Below are 17,694 nucleotides of genomic sequence, written 5' to 3' on the forward strand. Positions count from 1 at the left end.
GAAATACAGGTAATTTTTTTTAAAACTATCTAAAGATTGGCAGTCTGGAAGACAATATAACCTGAAAACCCTCTGTATCACATAGAAAATATATGATATCAAGTATTCTTTTCGATGTATTGCTGAAAAATCTAAAAAAAAAAAAAAAAGAAGAAGCAGCAACTCAAGGGCTGGGATCATAGTCACCTATAGAGAGCAGCCAGCAGCAGAGCACGGAGCATGTGACTGGAGGTTTGGTAGCACCTGCTGCATGGAAATCACCAGGGCCAGCAACTTCAGGAATTGTGGGAGCAGGAGCTGAAACTTTGACCCTGGGCTTGGAGAGGCCAAATATGAGAATCCTCTGGAGTGCTGCAACTTCAGCTCAAGGGTAGACTAAAAAATATTGCTAGGATAGAAAGGTAATAAAGAAATATGTCTCTGATTGGGACCAGGGCAGAGTACAAAAATTCTCAGTTATCTCTACTGGGAATGTTTATATCTGTGACTTTACCTCATGTGGGTTGAAATCTGAATTTTTCAGTTTAGGTCAGGAATCTTACTACCCTGAAAATTAACATAAATATTAAGTAGTGTAGTCTGGATGAATGCTCCCCAAAGACAGGGTTCAAGGAATTACCACAATGAACCCTGCTCCCCAAAGACAGGGTTCAAGGAATTACCACAATGAATTACAATTTTAATTTGCTGAGCTGCAAATTAAAATTGTACACACATGTAGAAACATCCCATCCTGGCTCAAAGTAACCAGAAAAAATAAGCAGGAAGATTAGAATCTCAAGAACATGTGACTTGAAAGAATATATAAGTTTGTTTAAAATGATTAAAGATACAAAAGAAGAAATTAAAGTCCAAGAAAAGAACAAGCGTTCATAAAAAAGATTCTAATAACTCAAATAAAATTATTACATATATAAAATGTATATATATTATATACATGTACATATGGATATAAATACAACATGACAAAAATGTTGGACTTTAGCTCTCTCAGATAACAATATGTAAGATGTAGGAAGACTATCGAAACAAGACACACAGTAAATAGTTTTAGATTAATGGATATTAGTCTACTTTTTACACTTTTAAAAATTCTATTTCTTACTACAATTTAGGAGTTATACACTTTCTTTCTCTTTAAAACCAATGTGGAGGTAGCTCTAATCCCTGAGCCTTTGCACTCTGGGCCCGTGATGGGAGTGGCAACATGGCAATATGTGAATTGCTTTTGGGGTCCTTCTCTTTTCTTGAAAGATTGTGCAGGTTTATAGTTAAATAGATCTATTGGCCCATTCAGAAAAATCCAAGAAGTTTGACAGCTTTCCTTCATTGTCTATTTCTTCATTTCCTTTAGACCCAGCTGGTTGCACCTGGCATAATCCAATCTCTGTTCCTGATTTCTGCTAAGAAGGATTAGGTCCCTGGTTCACATTCACACAAATCTCCTCATCAAATGATTGTATAGCCACACTCTTAATGTTCTCTTCAAAACAGCCTTTCTCGTTATTTGCACTATCAGTAGGCTGAAAAATGTCCATATCTTCCAAGTTGTGGTATACTTATGCTTAATAATTTCTGTTCAGTTTATCTCTCTCCTTTAGATTTAACCAAGCAATCAGGAGAAATCAAGCCATTCCTGTAATGCTTGCTTAGAAATTTCAACCAACTTCATCACTCACAAGTTCTATCTTCTACAAAACACTAGAACACAATTCAGCCAATCCAAGGTTTTTTTAAAAAAAATATTTTATCATAAGGATTGCTTTTCCTCTAGTTTCCAGTAGCATGTTCCTCATTTCCATGTGAAACCTCACTAGAATCACCCTTAACCTACGTATTTCCAGCATGCACCTCAAAAATCTTCTAGCTATTACCCAATTCCAAAGCCACTTCCACATTTGATGTGTTACTGCAGCACCCTGTTCTTGGCACCAAAATCTATTAGTTTGCTTGGGCTGTCAAAACAAACCACCAGACTGGGTTGCTAAAGGAACAGAAATTTACTTTCTCACAGTTCTAGAGGGCTAGCCATCTAAGATCAGGGTGTCAGCACAGTCAGCTTCTAGCGGCAGATCGCTTCCTGGCTTGCAGATGCCAGGTGTCTTGTTGTGTCCTATTACGGAAGAGAGAGTAGAATCGGGTGTCTCTTATTATTATTATTAGGACACTAACCACATGATGAGGGCCCACATGACCTCCTTTAACTCTAACTACCTCCCAAAGGCCCCATCTCCCAACACCATCAAACCAGGAGTTAGGGTTTCAACATGAATTTTGGAGGAACACAATTCAGTCTGTAGCAATAATACAACTCTTGAAATCAATTTTGTTATTTAAACAAACATTGAGAGATAATCAATAAAATAACTCCTCCATTCATATATAAATGAATGATAAAGGTTACTCTGTTTTCGCTAAATATAGATATTATTTCAGGAGAGAGCTTTTTAGAAGATACACTAAACAGCATGTATAACTCCACAAAAATTTCATGTGATATCTGTCTTAGTTTGCTGTCTATTTCTACAACAGAATACCACAAACTAGCCAATTTATAAGAATAGAGTTTTATTTAGCTCATGGTTTGGGAGGCTAGGAAGTCTAAGAGCATGGTTCCGGCATCTGGTGAAGGCCTTATTGCCAGGTCATGACATGGCAGAGAGCATTACATGGTGAAAGGGCAAGAGTGTGCCAGTCAGCTCAGGTTTCTCTTCCTCCTGTTATAAAGCCACCAGTTCCATCATAGGGACCCTGCTGATGACCTTATGTAATCCTAATTACCCTACCTCTAATCAACATAAGAATTTAGGGATTAAGTTTCCAACACATAAAACTTGGAGGACATATTGAAACCACAGCAAAATCTGTCAGCTGAAGTTTTATACATATTTAGTGCCTACTATAAAACATTCAACAGACTTTCTAAAAAGTGTGCTATGGGTAATGGCCACATTTTCTTTGATAATATGATTCTGGTAGTTTGTCTCTGTGAGCTAATACTGTTTGAGTCTTTAGGATGACACATATGTTACTAGAAAGAGGTATCCACAGCCATAATACACTTAAGTAATATTATTGGAACAAAAAAAGAGAGCATTTACATCCTGTTAGCCTTAAGATTTGGGACTAATTTTCATGTTTCAATTAAATTATGAGTAACACCTTTAAGTCAAAAATCTGATCATTCAAACTGGAAGAGTAAGTCAATATAGTCTGCCTTACCCTATTTCTATCCCTTGATGTTCACTTTTGCAATACAGATTTTAATATGTAAGGAGAAAAAATACATTGTTTTAATCAGAAACAAATTTTAAGAAAACTTACCTTAAATATATTCTAATGAATTAAGTTTAATAATAAATGAGATTGAGGGAGGGAAGCAGAGCAAAATGGCCAAACAGAACTCCAGTGACTTTCTTCCCTCAGAAGCATCAAATTGAACAATTATCCAGGGAAGAAAGCACCTTCCTAAGAACCAAAATTCAGGTAAGCAATCAGGAAAACCAGGTTAAAAGCTGGTTTTAACATCATAGCAAAGAAAGAGGCACTGAAGAGGGTAGAAAAGAGAGTCTTGCATTGCCTACATCATCCTTCCCTCATTCCCCAGCAGTGCTACACTGAGCCGAGAGAGAATCTGTGTGCTTGGGGGACAGAGCAAAGTCCTGCCACAGTGGAACACAACACAAGGCGGAATTCTGCTGGTGCCCAGAGAAGGTGCATTTAAACTATCCCCGCCTTAGAGGAGTCCTCCACCCCACTGGTAGGAAACTGACTTCCAGCAAGCTCCACTACCAGCTAACTAAAGTGTCCTGCAGTACTGAATAAATATGAAAGGCAATAATAAAATCTGCGGTCCTTGGGCAAGTCTGGGTGCTGTGCTGGGCTTGGAGCCAGTTGAACTGAAGTGCACATAACCCACTGAGACATCAGTTGTGGTAGTAAAGAGAGTGTTTACATCACCCCTCCCTTTACTCCAGGCAGGGAAGCTCAGTGAGAGACTCCTGATTGCAGAAAGGAGAAGGAAGAGTAAAGAGTACTTTGTCTTGCAACTTGGGTAAAAGCTCTGCCACAGTAAAATAAATCACCAAGCAGATCTCTGAAGCCCCAGATTCCAGGCCCTAGCTCCTGTACGGCATTTCTAGACCCACCCTGGGCCAGAAGAGAACCTGCTGCACTGCAAAGAAGAACCCAGTTCTGGCACGATTCACTACCTACTGACTAAAGAGCCCTTGGACGTCAAATAAACATCAGTGGCAGCCAGGCACTAGTTGCCAAAGGCCTTGGGCAATAATCACTATGTTGCTAGCTTCAGGGGTGACCTAGCACAGCCTCAGCAGTGGTGGACATCGAAGTGACTCAGTCACCTCTCTCCCAACTCCAGGCAACCCAGCATGGAAGGAGAGACTCCTTTTCTTTGGGGCAAAGTGAGGGAAGAGAATGACAGTCTCTGTCTGGCAATCCAGGGAATTCTCCTGGATCTTACCTAAGCCCACCAAGGTGGTACAAGTCTGCAAGAATCACAGTGTTACCGGCATTAGGGTATCCCCTAGCGGAGATGTGGCTTCAGTGACCCAAGAGGTCATAACACTCAATTCCTTTGAATATCTAGAAAGCCTTCACAAGAAGGATGAGCACAAGAAAGCCCAGAATCCAAAGATTAGGATAAATACCTAACACTTTCATGCCCAGACACCAGCAAACATCCACAAGCATCAAAAACACTCGGGAAAACATGACCTCAATAAATGAACTAAATAAGGCACCAGTAACCAATCCCAGGGTGACAGAGATATGTGACCTTTCAGACAGAGAATTCAAAATCACTGTTTTAAGGAAGCTCAATGAACCAAGAAAACACAGAGAAAAAATTCAGAATCCTATCAGAGATATTTAACAAAAATATTGAAATAATTTTTAAAAACCAATCAGATATTTTGGAGCTGAACGATTCAATTGACAAACTGAAAAACGCATTAGAGTCTCTCAACAGCAGACTTGATCAAGGAGAAGAAAGACTAGTGAGCTTAAAGATGGACTATTTAAAAATACACAGGAGAATAAAAGAAAAAAAATAATAAAACTTGCCTATAGGATCTAGAAAAGAGCCCCCACAAGAGCAAATATAAGAGTTATTGCCTTAAATAGGAGGGAGAGGGAGAGATCAGGATAGAAAGTTTACTCAAAGAAATAATAACAGAGAACTTTCCTAACCTAGAGAAAGCTACTAATATTCACGTATCAGAGGGTCATAGAATTAAACCAAATAAGAGATTTAACCCAAAGAAGACTACCTCAAGGCACTTAATAATCAAAATCCCAAAGGTCAAGGATAAAGAAAGGATCCTAAGAGCAGAAAAAGAAAATAAATAACATATAAAAGAGCTCTAATACAGCAGACTTCTCAGTGGAAACCTTACAGGCCAGGAAAGAGGGACATGACATATTCAAAGTGCTAAAGAAAAGAACGTTTATCGTAGTGTATTATACACACCAAAAATATCCTTCAAACACTAATATGAAATAAAGACTTTCCCACACAAACAAAAGCTGAGAATTTTGCCAACACCAGATCTGTCCTACAAGAAATGCTAAAGGGAGTTCTACAACCTGAAAGAAAAGGATGTAGATAAGCAGTAAGAAATCATCTAAGGGTAAAAAAACTCACTGGTAATAGTATGTACATACACAAATACAGAATAACAGTGTAATTGTGATGTGTAAACAAAAAAGATATAAACAACAAAAACTGTAAAAGTAGGGATTGGATCAAGTTAAAATGGAGAGTGTATATCAGGTTTCTCTTTGCTTGTCTATTGTTTTTATAATCAGAGTTTAGTTGTTATCAGTTTAAAATAATTGGTTACAAAGCATTATTTGCAAACCTCATGGTAACCTGAAATCATAAAACCTACAACAGATATATACACACACACTAAAGCATGAAATTAAAAACTACTACCAGAAAAATCACTTTTACACAAAGGAAAATAGGAAGGATGAAAGAGAGGACCACAAAACAACCAGAAAATAAATAACAAAATGGCAGTAACAAGTACTCATCTATGAATAATAATACTGAATGCAAATGGACTAAACTCTCCAACCAAAAGATACATAGTAGCTGAATGGATTAAAAAACAAGACCCAATGATACACTACCTACAAGAAACTCATTTCACCTATAAAGATGCACATGGACTGAAAATAAAGGGATGGAAAAAGATATTCCATGAAGTGGAAACCAAAAAAGAACATGACTAGCTATACTTATATCATATTTTTAAAATTTGAGACCAAAAAAATATAAAGAGAGAAAGAAAAGGTCATTATATAATGATAAAGGGGCCAATTTAGCAAGAGGATATAACAATTATAAATACCTATATATCCAGCACCGGAGTACTCAGATATATAAAGCAAATATTGTTAGCATTAAAGAGAGAGCCAGACTTCAATATGACAATACAATAATAGCTGGAGATCTCAATACCCTACTTTCAGCAATGGACAGATCATCCAGATAGAAAATCAACAAAGAAACATCAGACTTAATCTACATTATAAACCAAATGAACCTCATAGATATTTACAGAACACTTCATCAAACAGCTGCAGAATACACATTCTCCTCCTTAGCATATGGATGAGTCTCAAGAATAGACCATATGTTAGGCCACAAAACAAATCTTAAAAATTGCAAATAAGTTGAAATTGTATCAAGCATTTTCTCTGATCACAATGGAATTAAAATAGAAATCAATAACAAGAGGAACTTTGGAAATTATAGAAACACATGGAAATTACACAATATGTTCCTGAATGACAAGTGAAGAAATTAAGAAACAAGAAATGAAGAGGAAAATTCAATAATTTCTTGAAACAAATAATCGAAGCACAACATACCAAGACCTATGGAACACAGCAAAAGCAATACTAAGAGAGAAGTTTATACCTAAAAGTGCTTACATCAAAAAAGAAGAAAAATTTCAGATAAACAACCTAATGATGCATCTTGAAGAACTAGAAAAACTAGAGCAAACCAAACCCAAAATTAGTAGAAGAAAAGAAATAATAAAGATCAGAGCAGAAATAAATGAAATTAAAACGAACAAAACAATATGAAAAAAATCAATAAAACAAAAAGTTGGTTTCTCAAAAAGTAAAACAAAACATACAAACCTTTAACCACACCAAGAAAAAGAGAAGACAAATAATATCAGAGGTGAAAAAGCAGATATTACAACAGATACTGCATAAATTTAAAGCATTGTTAGTGGCTACTGTCACCAACTATATGCCAATAATCTGGAAAATCTAGAACAAATAGACAAATTCCTAGACATATACAATCTACCAAGATTGAACCATGAAGAAATCCAAAACCTGAACAGACCAATAGCAAGTAACAAAAACAAAGCCTAATAAAAAGTCTCCCAGCAAAGAAAAGCCCAGGACCCAATGGCTACACTTTGGGAGGCTGATGTGGGTGGATCACGTGAGGTTAGGAGTTCAAGACCACCCTAGCCAACATGGTGAAACCCCAACTCCACTGAAAATACAAAAGTTAGCCAGGCGTGATGTTGCGTGCCTATAGTCCCAGCTACTCAGGAGGGTGAGCCAGAAGAATTGCTTGAACCTGGGAGGCAGAGCTTGCAGTGAGCCGAGATGGCGCCACTGCACTCCAGCCTGGGTGACAGAGTGAGACTCCGTCTCAAAAACAAACAAAAAACTATACTACAATAAAAATAATGCTGTATATTATTTATCAATGTACATATGTGTGCAAAAATTTTTTAAATTATTGGAAAATTAGTATGAACACCTGAAAGTGTCTCCAGAGACAGGTAGAAGAGGATGGGGCTGTAGATAATGATTAAATAAAAATTTAGCTTTATTTATCCATTTTCTATCTTTAAAATATACAGTGGAAGAATATATGTTAATTTCTGAAGGGTATAAGGGTATTTCTTATATATGCTTTCTATTTCTCTGTATCTCCTAACTTTCCAAAAATCTTTTATAGAAAACAAAGTTAATTTCTCATGTTTGAATGCCCAGTGTGAGAAAATATCATTATTTTCCTACTTTTTGTCTAAATTAAATAGTGTATGACCTGAGAAGCATAAATAAATCTATAAAATTAAACATTGCATGTGTATAACATTTTCCTCATATTAAAAGGGAGATCTGAAGAATGGGGCTAGCATGTTTTTTACTCATATCTTTACACCTGTGGCAACGGACACATACTTTGAACAAATGCAAAAGATTTATACTTAATTTTTCTTGAAAATAGTTGATGGCTATTTATATAATCCATCTATAGAATAATGCTTAGTATAGGGCTATAGTGCATTTCAAAATAGGTTTAGAATATTTTACAATGATATTTACAGTACCTGCTTTTGGGAATCACAAATCTTTGCCATTTACCTAGTATACTATTTAGCTCATAGTTGTAAAATACTATCTATATGTAACATATATCTTTAGAGTAGGCAAAATGTAAAAAAAAAGAAAACAAAAAAATACAGTTAAAGTGATGACAGCTCAGTCTAAACATGTAAAAAATCTATTATCTTGGTTAAAATTTTCTTCCAAAACTTTAGCGGTTTGGCCTATACAGTTCAAATTTCTTCTTCTAAGCATTTTTGAGGAAATTCTATAATGGTTTAAAACACATTGCAATGAAACTGACAGGGAAAAAAATACCAAAGAATACTTTGTGTTCCTCTTATCAACCTCCTAACGAACAATGGTACTTTTAATTACATATGAAAAAGTTGAAAGTCTTTGAAAAGTTTTCCTGAATGTAAAGTAATATCTTTAGTATGGAGGCTGCCCAAATATTGAAATCTGCCTTAAATGTTAATTATTAATGCACAATAAATTCAAGACCTATAAGTTCAAAACCTATTGATGCCTGATTCAATACTTTAGAATAAAAAAAAAGTTGAGGGTTTTAAAATTACAAGATACAGATATAAAATAATTAAATTAGAATATTTACCGAGCATATAGGAATTCTACCATAAATAGGCAGGAAAAGAAAGACTGAACTTAATCTGTTTACCTAAGTTCCGTTATTAAAAATATCACAGAAATCAACAGATACTACCCAAATCCTCAAGTTGGTAACCTGAAAAATTTCTCAGTAGATGAGAATCTGGGATCTTGACATCTTCCATCCCAAGCTTTGGTTATTATGTTAGAGCCCACAAAGACTATACCAATGTATTAACTAAAGAGAATTTGTCTGTATCTATGTAATATTTGGGGAGTTACTTTATCAGTAGAGAATTCTAAGTTTAGTTACCACATCAGTTATTTCTCCATACGTACAGAATATTCAAATTAAATCTAATTCTAGTTAATCACTAGTTACATTTATTTGAGTTCATAGTGATTTTTGAGATGGAAAATTTCTAAATTCTGATTCTTACTCTTTCCTAAAGTACTTTTTTGAATACTAGATGTTCTTGGACCTTTCTATCATCTAAAGAAAATCTGTATTAAAAAATAAAATTACATATAACAATGAAATATAAGTTATACCTATAACATAGTAGCAAAAGTAAGACATTTACCTTGGAATAGATGAGATTTGAAATAGCTAGAATTGAGGGTAACTTCAGGGAGAAATTCATATGAAAGTAATTCATTTGATCATCTATACCATACTATCTCTAAAATGCACATGAACCATGCAGTAACTGAGGTGCTTTTTATACCTCCTAATTTTCTCTTTACAAGTAGTTGAAATCTGTGCTAAAATGTGGATTTCTTACTTGATACTACCAAGTATGGCACCTCAAAAATTATAAGAAAGGACATTAAAATTGATTGCAAAAAAGGAAAAAAAAGTATGTCTAACACAGATTTTTAGTTGAATCCCTAGAGTACTATCTTTATTTTTCTCATAGTGTACGCAATTTAAGGAACTCCCAAGAAGTAACTATACCACTACTTTTCAAACTCTCAATGAAGAAAATCCTTTTCCAACGAGAATGAGGAAAATAGTTTTTGTAACAACTCTAATCTTTTATAATTTTCCTCTGACAATATCAGAATTTACTCTTATGAAAAGCCAGTGGTCTAGTATATTATTTAAGAGAACACCGAAAAGTTCAAATGTTTTTTGTATAATAAGATTGAACAATTAAAGTTGAGAATTTTTTCTTTCTTTTAAAAAATGTTCTTTCATGTCATTTTGCTATTTGCACAAAAAAATCTTTGGAATACAGATAGTTTATAATATCACGGTGAGATATAAAACAATGTCATTTAACTAGAGAAGAAAGAAAGGAAGTGTAGGAGAAAGGAAAAGGAAAGGGAAGAAAGAGAGAATATTAAAGAGAAGAAAAGAAAATTCTAGCCAGTAAAATGTATATGGGATGAAATCGTTTTGGGAAATGTGGTTCCTATACAGTGGTTGTGGTATCAGTGGCTGTGTCTAAATTCTAACATAGAGCTCAGTCTTATCTGGTATCCCACTAATGGCCAAGCCTGTAAAATCCAGAAACTTCTGGTGTAAGTTGGAATGCAGTTAAGGTTTGGGTATAAGGCTACTCTGGGAATAAAGTCAGAACACAATTCTTAACTGGCATAACACTAATCCTTCACCATTAAAATGTTTATATGTATTGTTTGAATCAAAGCACTAGATACTAGAATTAGAGAATTTAAGTGTAACTTAAAATTATGTGTGACAGTGATTTAAAGATTGTTTTCTAATGTAATGAAATAAATTTTTCTGTGCAAAATAATTTTCTAACAAATCATTCATTACACAAGCAAATAGCATAAAGAATGGAGACCTAAAGAACAAAAAATCTTTTCTTTTTCATTTGCTTTAAGTTCATCTCAAAGTGTAAGTTAAACTTGTGCTTTAAGATTACCTTACCAGGAGTAAGGTATAATGTTGACTATTTGCCTGAGTAAAAAGAACCACAGATAGATTACGGGAATACATTAAAATAGATACTTATATTAAAATCTTCACATTTTATACTAGCATTTGCAAAGAGTAACTGATGAATATATTAGTTTAATAATGTAACTTATGATAAACACAAAGTTTCAAACATAGGCAAACGGGTAAGCTATGTGTATGTATGAAGCCTGCTTTTAAAAACTAAGATGTAACACAATACAGAATATGTAAAAATATTTCAAAGATGAGAAAAACTAAGTGGAACAGGAATGCTAGTAAAGTGTCTTTTTGATTCAGAGTTCCTTCCCTCATGTATGTCATCCTTTAATATGGGCCTTATTAAAGAAGTCCAGTAACTAAACTAACTACACTAGTAAACAGTGCCTGGGATTTTTTAAAACTCATAGACCTGCCTAACACAAATATAAACTAAATAATACATGTAAAACAAAATATCCACTTTTACAATATAGTATACTACTGTTCAATCTTAAAGTTCTCTTTACCTTTATTGTCTGCCGGCTTGTCTGAAATCGTTGATCGGATACTTGCTGTTGATGGAGGAGCTTTTCATTAACTTCTTTATATTCTTTAACAGACAATTCTGCTGTTTTCTTGGCATTCTGAAGTACACTGTTTTGTTGTTGCAAGGATATAATCCGTTCTCGTAAGAAAATAATATTGCTACTTGATTTCTGGGCAGTTATATTTTTGTACTTTTCTCTGTTGACTACATAAAAATAATATTGTTCATAATATTTAAAAAATTAGATTTAAATTGTAAAAGACATATTGTTAATTGCATATACATTCTTACCTCTAGTAGGAACTGCTGTATGTGAACTCTTTTGCATCTTACAATTCTTCTTTTGAAAAGTTGGTTTTTTGGCATTCTTATCATGAAAATAGTCCTAAATTTGAAGATTTCATAAAAATTGTATTATTCTTCAATAACAACATCAAGTGAACTGATATAAGTAACATCTCTTTACTTAAAAAATACAATTGTTTATGCAGAATTTTTTTTAAGTCTGTGGGAGACCAAGGCAGGAGGACTGCTTGAGGCCAGGAGTTTGAGACCAGCCTGGGCAACAGAGCAAGACTGCCTCTTACAAAAAAAATTGAAAAAAATATTTTTTAAACTCTAGATGATAAAATTCTATAACTGATACCAAGAACTTACAAATGAACTTATTGTATACACTGAACTTAAACCAGCAGGCAGAAGATACAGATAAAAAATCAACTCCAAAGAAGTAGAAATTTAATCTAGGGATAGCTTAAAAACTTTGGAGTAAATATGGTAACCGTAACAAAAGTAAAATGTGAATAATTAATAACTTATTCTCTGAAAATATAGGCCCTTTTCTCAAATACTCTATTATATGCTGACAAATGAAGCTAATAGCCTTCTGACAAATAAAGCTAAAAATAATGCTGACAATAATAAAATAACTTCCTGAAGCTATATGTTTTCCTCATGGCATTCTAATACACTGAGGCTGAATAAAAGGAAGCCTTGTTGACTTTTGGTTTCAAAATGTTTCACCAATTTAAAAATGTATATATTAGTAGTAAAACATGTGGTCTTAAGATTTTTTTTTTCTTTTGAGACAGAGTTTGGCTTTGTCACTCAGGCTGGAGTACAGTGGCACAATCTCAGTTCACCGCAACCTCCGCCTCCCGGGTTCAAGCAATTCTCATGCCTCAGCCTCCCAAGTACCTGGGACTACAGGGACCACCACCCCCAGCTAATTTTTGAATTTTTGGTAGAGATGGGGTTTCACCATGCTGTCTAGGCTGGTTTCAAACTCCTGGTATCCAGTGAGCCACTCGCCTCAGCCTCCAAAAGTGTTGGGATTATGGGCGTGAGCCACAGTGCCTAGCCTTGTTTAAGAATTTATTGGCTGGGAAATATAGATATATGCAATCTAGAAAATTATTTCTTATTTTAAAAAGAACTGTTTAAAAGATCCCAATCCAGCAACAAATTGCCTGAAAGTCATGAAACTGATTAACACATGTAACAGAAGCCTATATCTAAAATAAGGTTTTCCTTTCAAATGATTAGTTTCAGAAATTATAAAACCCTAACAATGTTTCATTTCTCAAAATATTTTTGAAATGCTTCATTTAAGCTTATCTTCAGAACTGGCATATAAATTTTTAATTGCTTTATTAAGATTTAATTAGTATTTAAGTATCAGCCACGCACTGAGCACTGTTAAAAAAAAAATCCAAACTACAACTACCAATTGAAGTACTAATATCAGTCATCAGATTTGGTATCAAATTAACAGTAGCTAAAATTAAATTACAAAGAAGTGGGCTTCTGTTTCCAGTACTATTACTGAATACAAACTCAAGAAAACTCTCATACTATGAAACAAACACACTTAAAGTGTATTTCTAACATGGCAAAAAATACAAGGGAAATGTCAGAGGTCAAAAATGAAGTGAAAGCAGAAATTCAGAGACCATACAAAAGTGACCAACAAAGTGGCCAGCAAAATGTAGAACAACTGACAATCCCTTGTGACCTTGAAATTCCACTTAAATAGCAACACAGAATGCAGAAGGCAAGAAAGAAGCCTAGTTCACAATCCAAGATGAGAAATTTCAGGTCAGAAAGCTACGACATTGTATACGTCAATAGTTAGCTCCTTTTTATTGCTGAGAAGTTTCCTGTGTTACAGATGTACCACAGTTTGTTTAGCTGTTCAGCTATTGAAGAGAACTTTGGTTGTTCCCAGTTTTCAGCTATTACAAACAAAGGTTCTATGATCATTCATGTACAAGTTTTTTTGGTAAACATATATTTTCATGTCTGTGGGATGTGTCTAAGGGTGTGATAGCTGGGTTGTATGGTAAGTTTAGTTTTTAAGAAACTGACAAACTTTTTCAGAGTGCTGTAATATAGAATTTTATATTCACATGAACAATATATGAGAGATCCAGTTTCCCTGTCCCTTGGTCAGCACTCGGTATTTTCACTAATTTTTACTTTAGCTGTTTCCTAATAGTGAAGTTGAAAATCTTTATATGTGCTTATTTGCCATCCGTATATCCTTTTTTGGTAAAATGTTTGCTCATATCTTCTGCCTATTTTGTAACTGGATTGTTTAATTTCTTCCTGTTAAGTTTTGAGTGTTCTTTACATATTCAAGCTATGAGACTTTTGTCAGACACATGGTTTTTAAATATTCCTCTCACTCTGTGACTTGTCTTTTCATCTTCTATATAGTGTCTTTTGAGGAGCAAAAGTTCTTAATTTTAATGAAGTCTAATTTACTGATGTTTTCTTTTATGGATCATGCTTTTGGTATCATGTCTAAAAACTCTTCACTCAGCTCTAAGACTTGAAGATTTTCTCTTATATTTCTTTCTGAAAGTTTTATGATTTAATATTCTACATTTATATGTGAGCCACCTCAAATTAATTTTTGTATACAGTGTAAAGTCTAGTTATAGGTTCCTATATTTTTTGCATAGAAATATCCAATTGCTCCAGCACCATTTTTTGAAAGGATTATCCTTCCTTTGCACCTTGGTCAAAAATCAGTTGTTCATACTTATGTGGATCCATTTCTAGATTCTCTGTTCCATTATGTGAATAATAATGGCGGGTGTACGGTGCCATCAGTCTTGACATCTGAATCAATTTTGGGTGATAAGGATTAATGCCACCATCTGTGGGGCAAACATAGTTATTTAATTTTTCAGTTCTAAAATTTAGATCTGGGTATTTTTATATCTTCTACTTATTTGCTGAGACTTTCTAATTCTTTACTGAGATAGTCTATTGCTTTTGTTTTAGGCCTATTTTGTTTTGTTTTAGGCCTGTCCATAATTGCTTGTTGAAGCATTTTGATGGCAGCAACTTTAATATACGTGTCATATACAGATGCCTCCTGACATACAATGGGTATCCATTATTACGTCCTGATAAACTCATTAAGTTGAAAACATCATAAATCAAAAATGCATTTAATACATCTGACCTACCAAACATCATAGCTTAGCCTAGCCTACTCAGAACACTTACATTAGCCTACAGCTGGGCAAAATCATCTAACACAAAGCTTATTTTATAATAAAGTATTAAATATGTCATGTAATTTATTTATTGAATACTGCCCTGAAAGTAATTTAAAAAACCACTGTATGGGTACTCAAAGTACGGTTTCTACTAAACATGTATCAAATTCACACCAATATAAAGTAGAAAAATTTTAACTCAAACCATTGTAGTGAGTTGGGGACTGTCTGTAACTCCAACATCTGTCATCTTGCTTTTTGCTTCTGTTGATATAGTTGAGGTTTTCCTGGATCTTGGTATGAGGTGTGATTTTCAATTGTATCCTGGACATTTTGGCTATTATATTTCAAGTATTAGAACTTCAAGGTTCTGTATCTTACTTGAATCTTATTTGACTGGGACTCATCTGACACCACACTGATGGGGCAAGGAGCACACCATCTAATTACTGCCAGTTGGAAGTGGAAATCCAGTCTTAGTTGACAACCTGGTTGGAGAGGGCCACCTTATTACCGCTTGGGGAGGGCAGAACTTCAGGCTACCCAATAGGCAACTGCTGATACCATCATGGCTGGATAATGGAGGGGGACCTCGTTAATGTTCCCCACTGGGCTTCCATTGACATCATGGGGAGGGGGTGGGGGCTTGTTAGGTATAAGTAGTAATTAAATTCCCCATCTCTGCACTTGGCCTCTGAAATTATCTTGCTCAGAAGGGAAAGGCATTTCAATGCTGAATGGAGATGGATATCCAGGTTCCCTATGTGATCTCCAATGACATGGAAAGGAGGGAGTCACCGGTTCTTAACCTTTTTGGCACCAAAAACCAGTTTTGTGGAAGAAAATTTTTGCATGGATAGTGGGTGGAGTGGGTCGGGGAGGTGGAGATGGTTTCGGGATGAAACTGTTCTACCTCAGATCATCAGGCATTAGATTCTCATAAGGAGCAGCAACCTAGATCCCTTGCATGTGCAGTTCACAGCGGGGTTCATGCTTCTGTGAGAGTCTAATGCCTCCGCTGGTCTAACGGGAGGCAGAGCTCAGGCCGTAACAATGGCTCACCCACCTCTCACCTTCTGCTGTGTAAGCCAGCTCCTAGCAGGCCACAACAGGTGCCAGTCTGCAGCCCAGGGGTTAGGGATCCCAGGAGGAGGTCATTATCACTAGCTCCACACTTGGTCTTCTCTGGCATCACCCTGATAGGAGGAGGAGAGGTGAAGAGTGCCTACTTATTGCCAGGTAAGAGTGAAAGTCTAGGTTCCCATTAGGTCTTTACAGATGGGGCTGGAAACAGGGTTGCAATTTTTCTCTGGTGTTTGCCTGGAGTAGGACACTTACTGTGTAAGCTTTTCTGTCTTGCTAGGCTGGCCTTTTCCAGGTCCTTTGGCTAAAAGAAGGGTTTTATCCAGGGCATGTATTGTCTGACCTACTGAGGTTTCCAGGTTGGGGATTTCAGGTATCCAGGCCAGGATACATGAAGCAAAATGAAAACCCAAAGAACTCACCACCATGTTGTTCCTTGAGTGCTGAGGTACCTAGCTGGTCTGCTGCCTTCTCTCTACCTTTCAGCGTCTTCTTCTTGTTTTATATTAATTTAGGTTAATAGAGTCACTATCAAAATCCCAAAAAAAGTTTTTGTAGAACTTAAGCTGATTTTAAATTCATTTTGAAGAGTAAAGGACCAAGAAGAGACTCTTGATGAACAAGAAGGTGGGAAACTTGTTCAACAAGCAATCAAGACTACTAAAATGTAACTAAGACAGCATGATACTGATACATTTACTGAAGGAACAGAAGAAAAAGCCTAGACAAATATCCCTATGTTTATGTACATTGGATTTACAATAAAGGTGGCACCTTTGAATAAAGTAAGGAAAAAGTTAATGACAAATATTGGGGAAAAATTGGTAAACTTAATCCCTATCTCACATCACATGAAAAAATCAATGCTAGACATTGATGTGAAAATCAAAACAGAAAAATATAGGAAATCAGAAAAATATAGGAAAAGACAACATGGAAGGTAGTATAGGATATATCTACATTGCAGTAAGCAATGCATTATACAGGACACAAAATGTGCTATTCATAAACAAAATATTGGTAAGTTTGGCCACATTAGAATTGAGATGTTATATTCTTCAGAAGACTCCAGTGAGAAAAGTAAAAAGGCACACCATGGAGTAGGAAAAGATATCTACAATACATAACCCACAAAAGGCTCATATATAGCATATATAAAAATGTCTAAGCCAGTAAGAAAAATACAGACAACTCATTTGGAAAATGGGCAGAGACTTGAAGAGGCAATTTACTAAAAAATTCCAAATGCCCAATAACCATGAGAAAGTACTCAACACTGTATTAGTAATCACAGAAACTTAACTCACAATGATATACCTCAACATACATGAAAAAGTAGCTGAAATGAGAAAGATTAACCTATCAAGTATCAATGAAGAGCAGCAAAAATTTCTATAAAATCTATTTATCAATCAATCAGCAGTCATTTAGCATATATTCTTGGTCTGAACTTTATTCTGGTAGTAACTAAAGAAGACCTTTCCTCCAAAGTGCTGGCAAGAGCTCAAAAAATAAATGTTTTTGAATTATGTTTTAAAAGAATCTTATAGGTTAATTCAAAGACAACCTAATTTTTACAACAAAATAGAAATGAACTTTCCTTAATTTTTCACTGATTTATGTTAAATAGGTAAACATTT

The 17,694-nt window shown here is 35.0% G+C and overlaps 1 protein-coding gene across 11 annotated transcripts in view; it reads right to left on the reverse strand.

Annotated features, from left to right (window-relative positions):
• CNTLN (centlein) overlaps positions 1-17,694 on the reverse strand; it is a 478,854-nt gene that overhangs the window by 74,791 nt on the left and 386,369 nt on the right. For all 11 annotated transcript variants that reach the window (XM_063787952.1, XM_063787956.1, XM_009456357.3 and 8 more), the window contains 2 exons: positions 11,751-11,844; positions 11,440-11,663 (listed from right to left, as the gene is read on the reverse strand). In XM_063787952.1, the coding sequence (XP_063644022.1) occupies positions 11,440-11,663; positions 11,751-11,844 (318 nt within the window). The remainder of the gene's footprint in view (positions 1-11,439; positions 11,664-11,750; positions 11,845-17,694) is intronic.

The sequence above is a fragment of the Pan troglodytes genome, chromosome 11, assembly GCF_028858775.2.
Source record: "Pan troglodytes isolate AG18354 chromosome 11, NHGRI_mPanTro3-v2.0_pri, whole genome shotgun sequence".
Lineage (NCBI taxonomy): Eukaryota > Metazoa > Chordata > Mammalia > Primates > Hominidae > Pan > Pan troglodytes.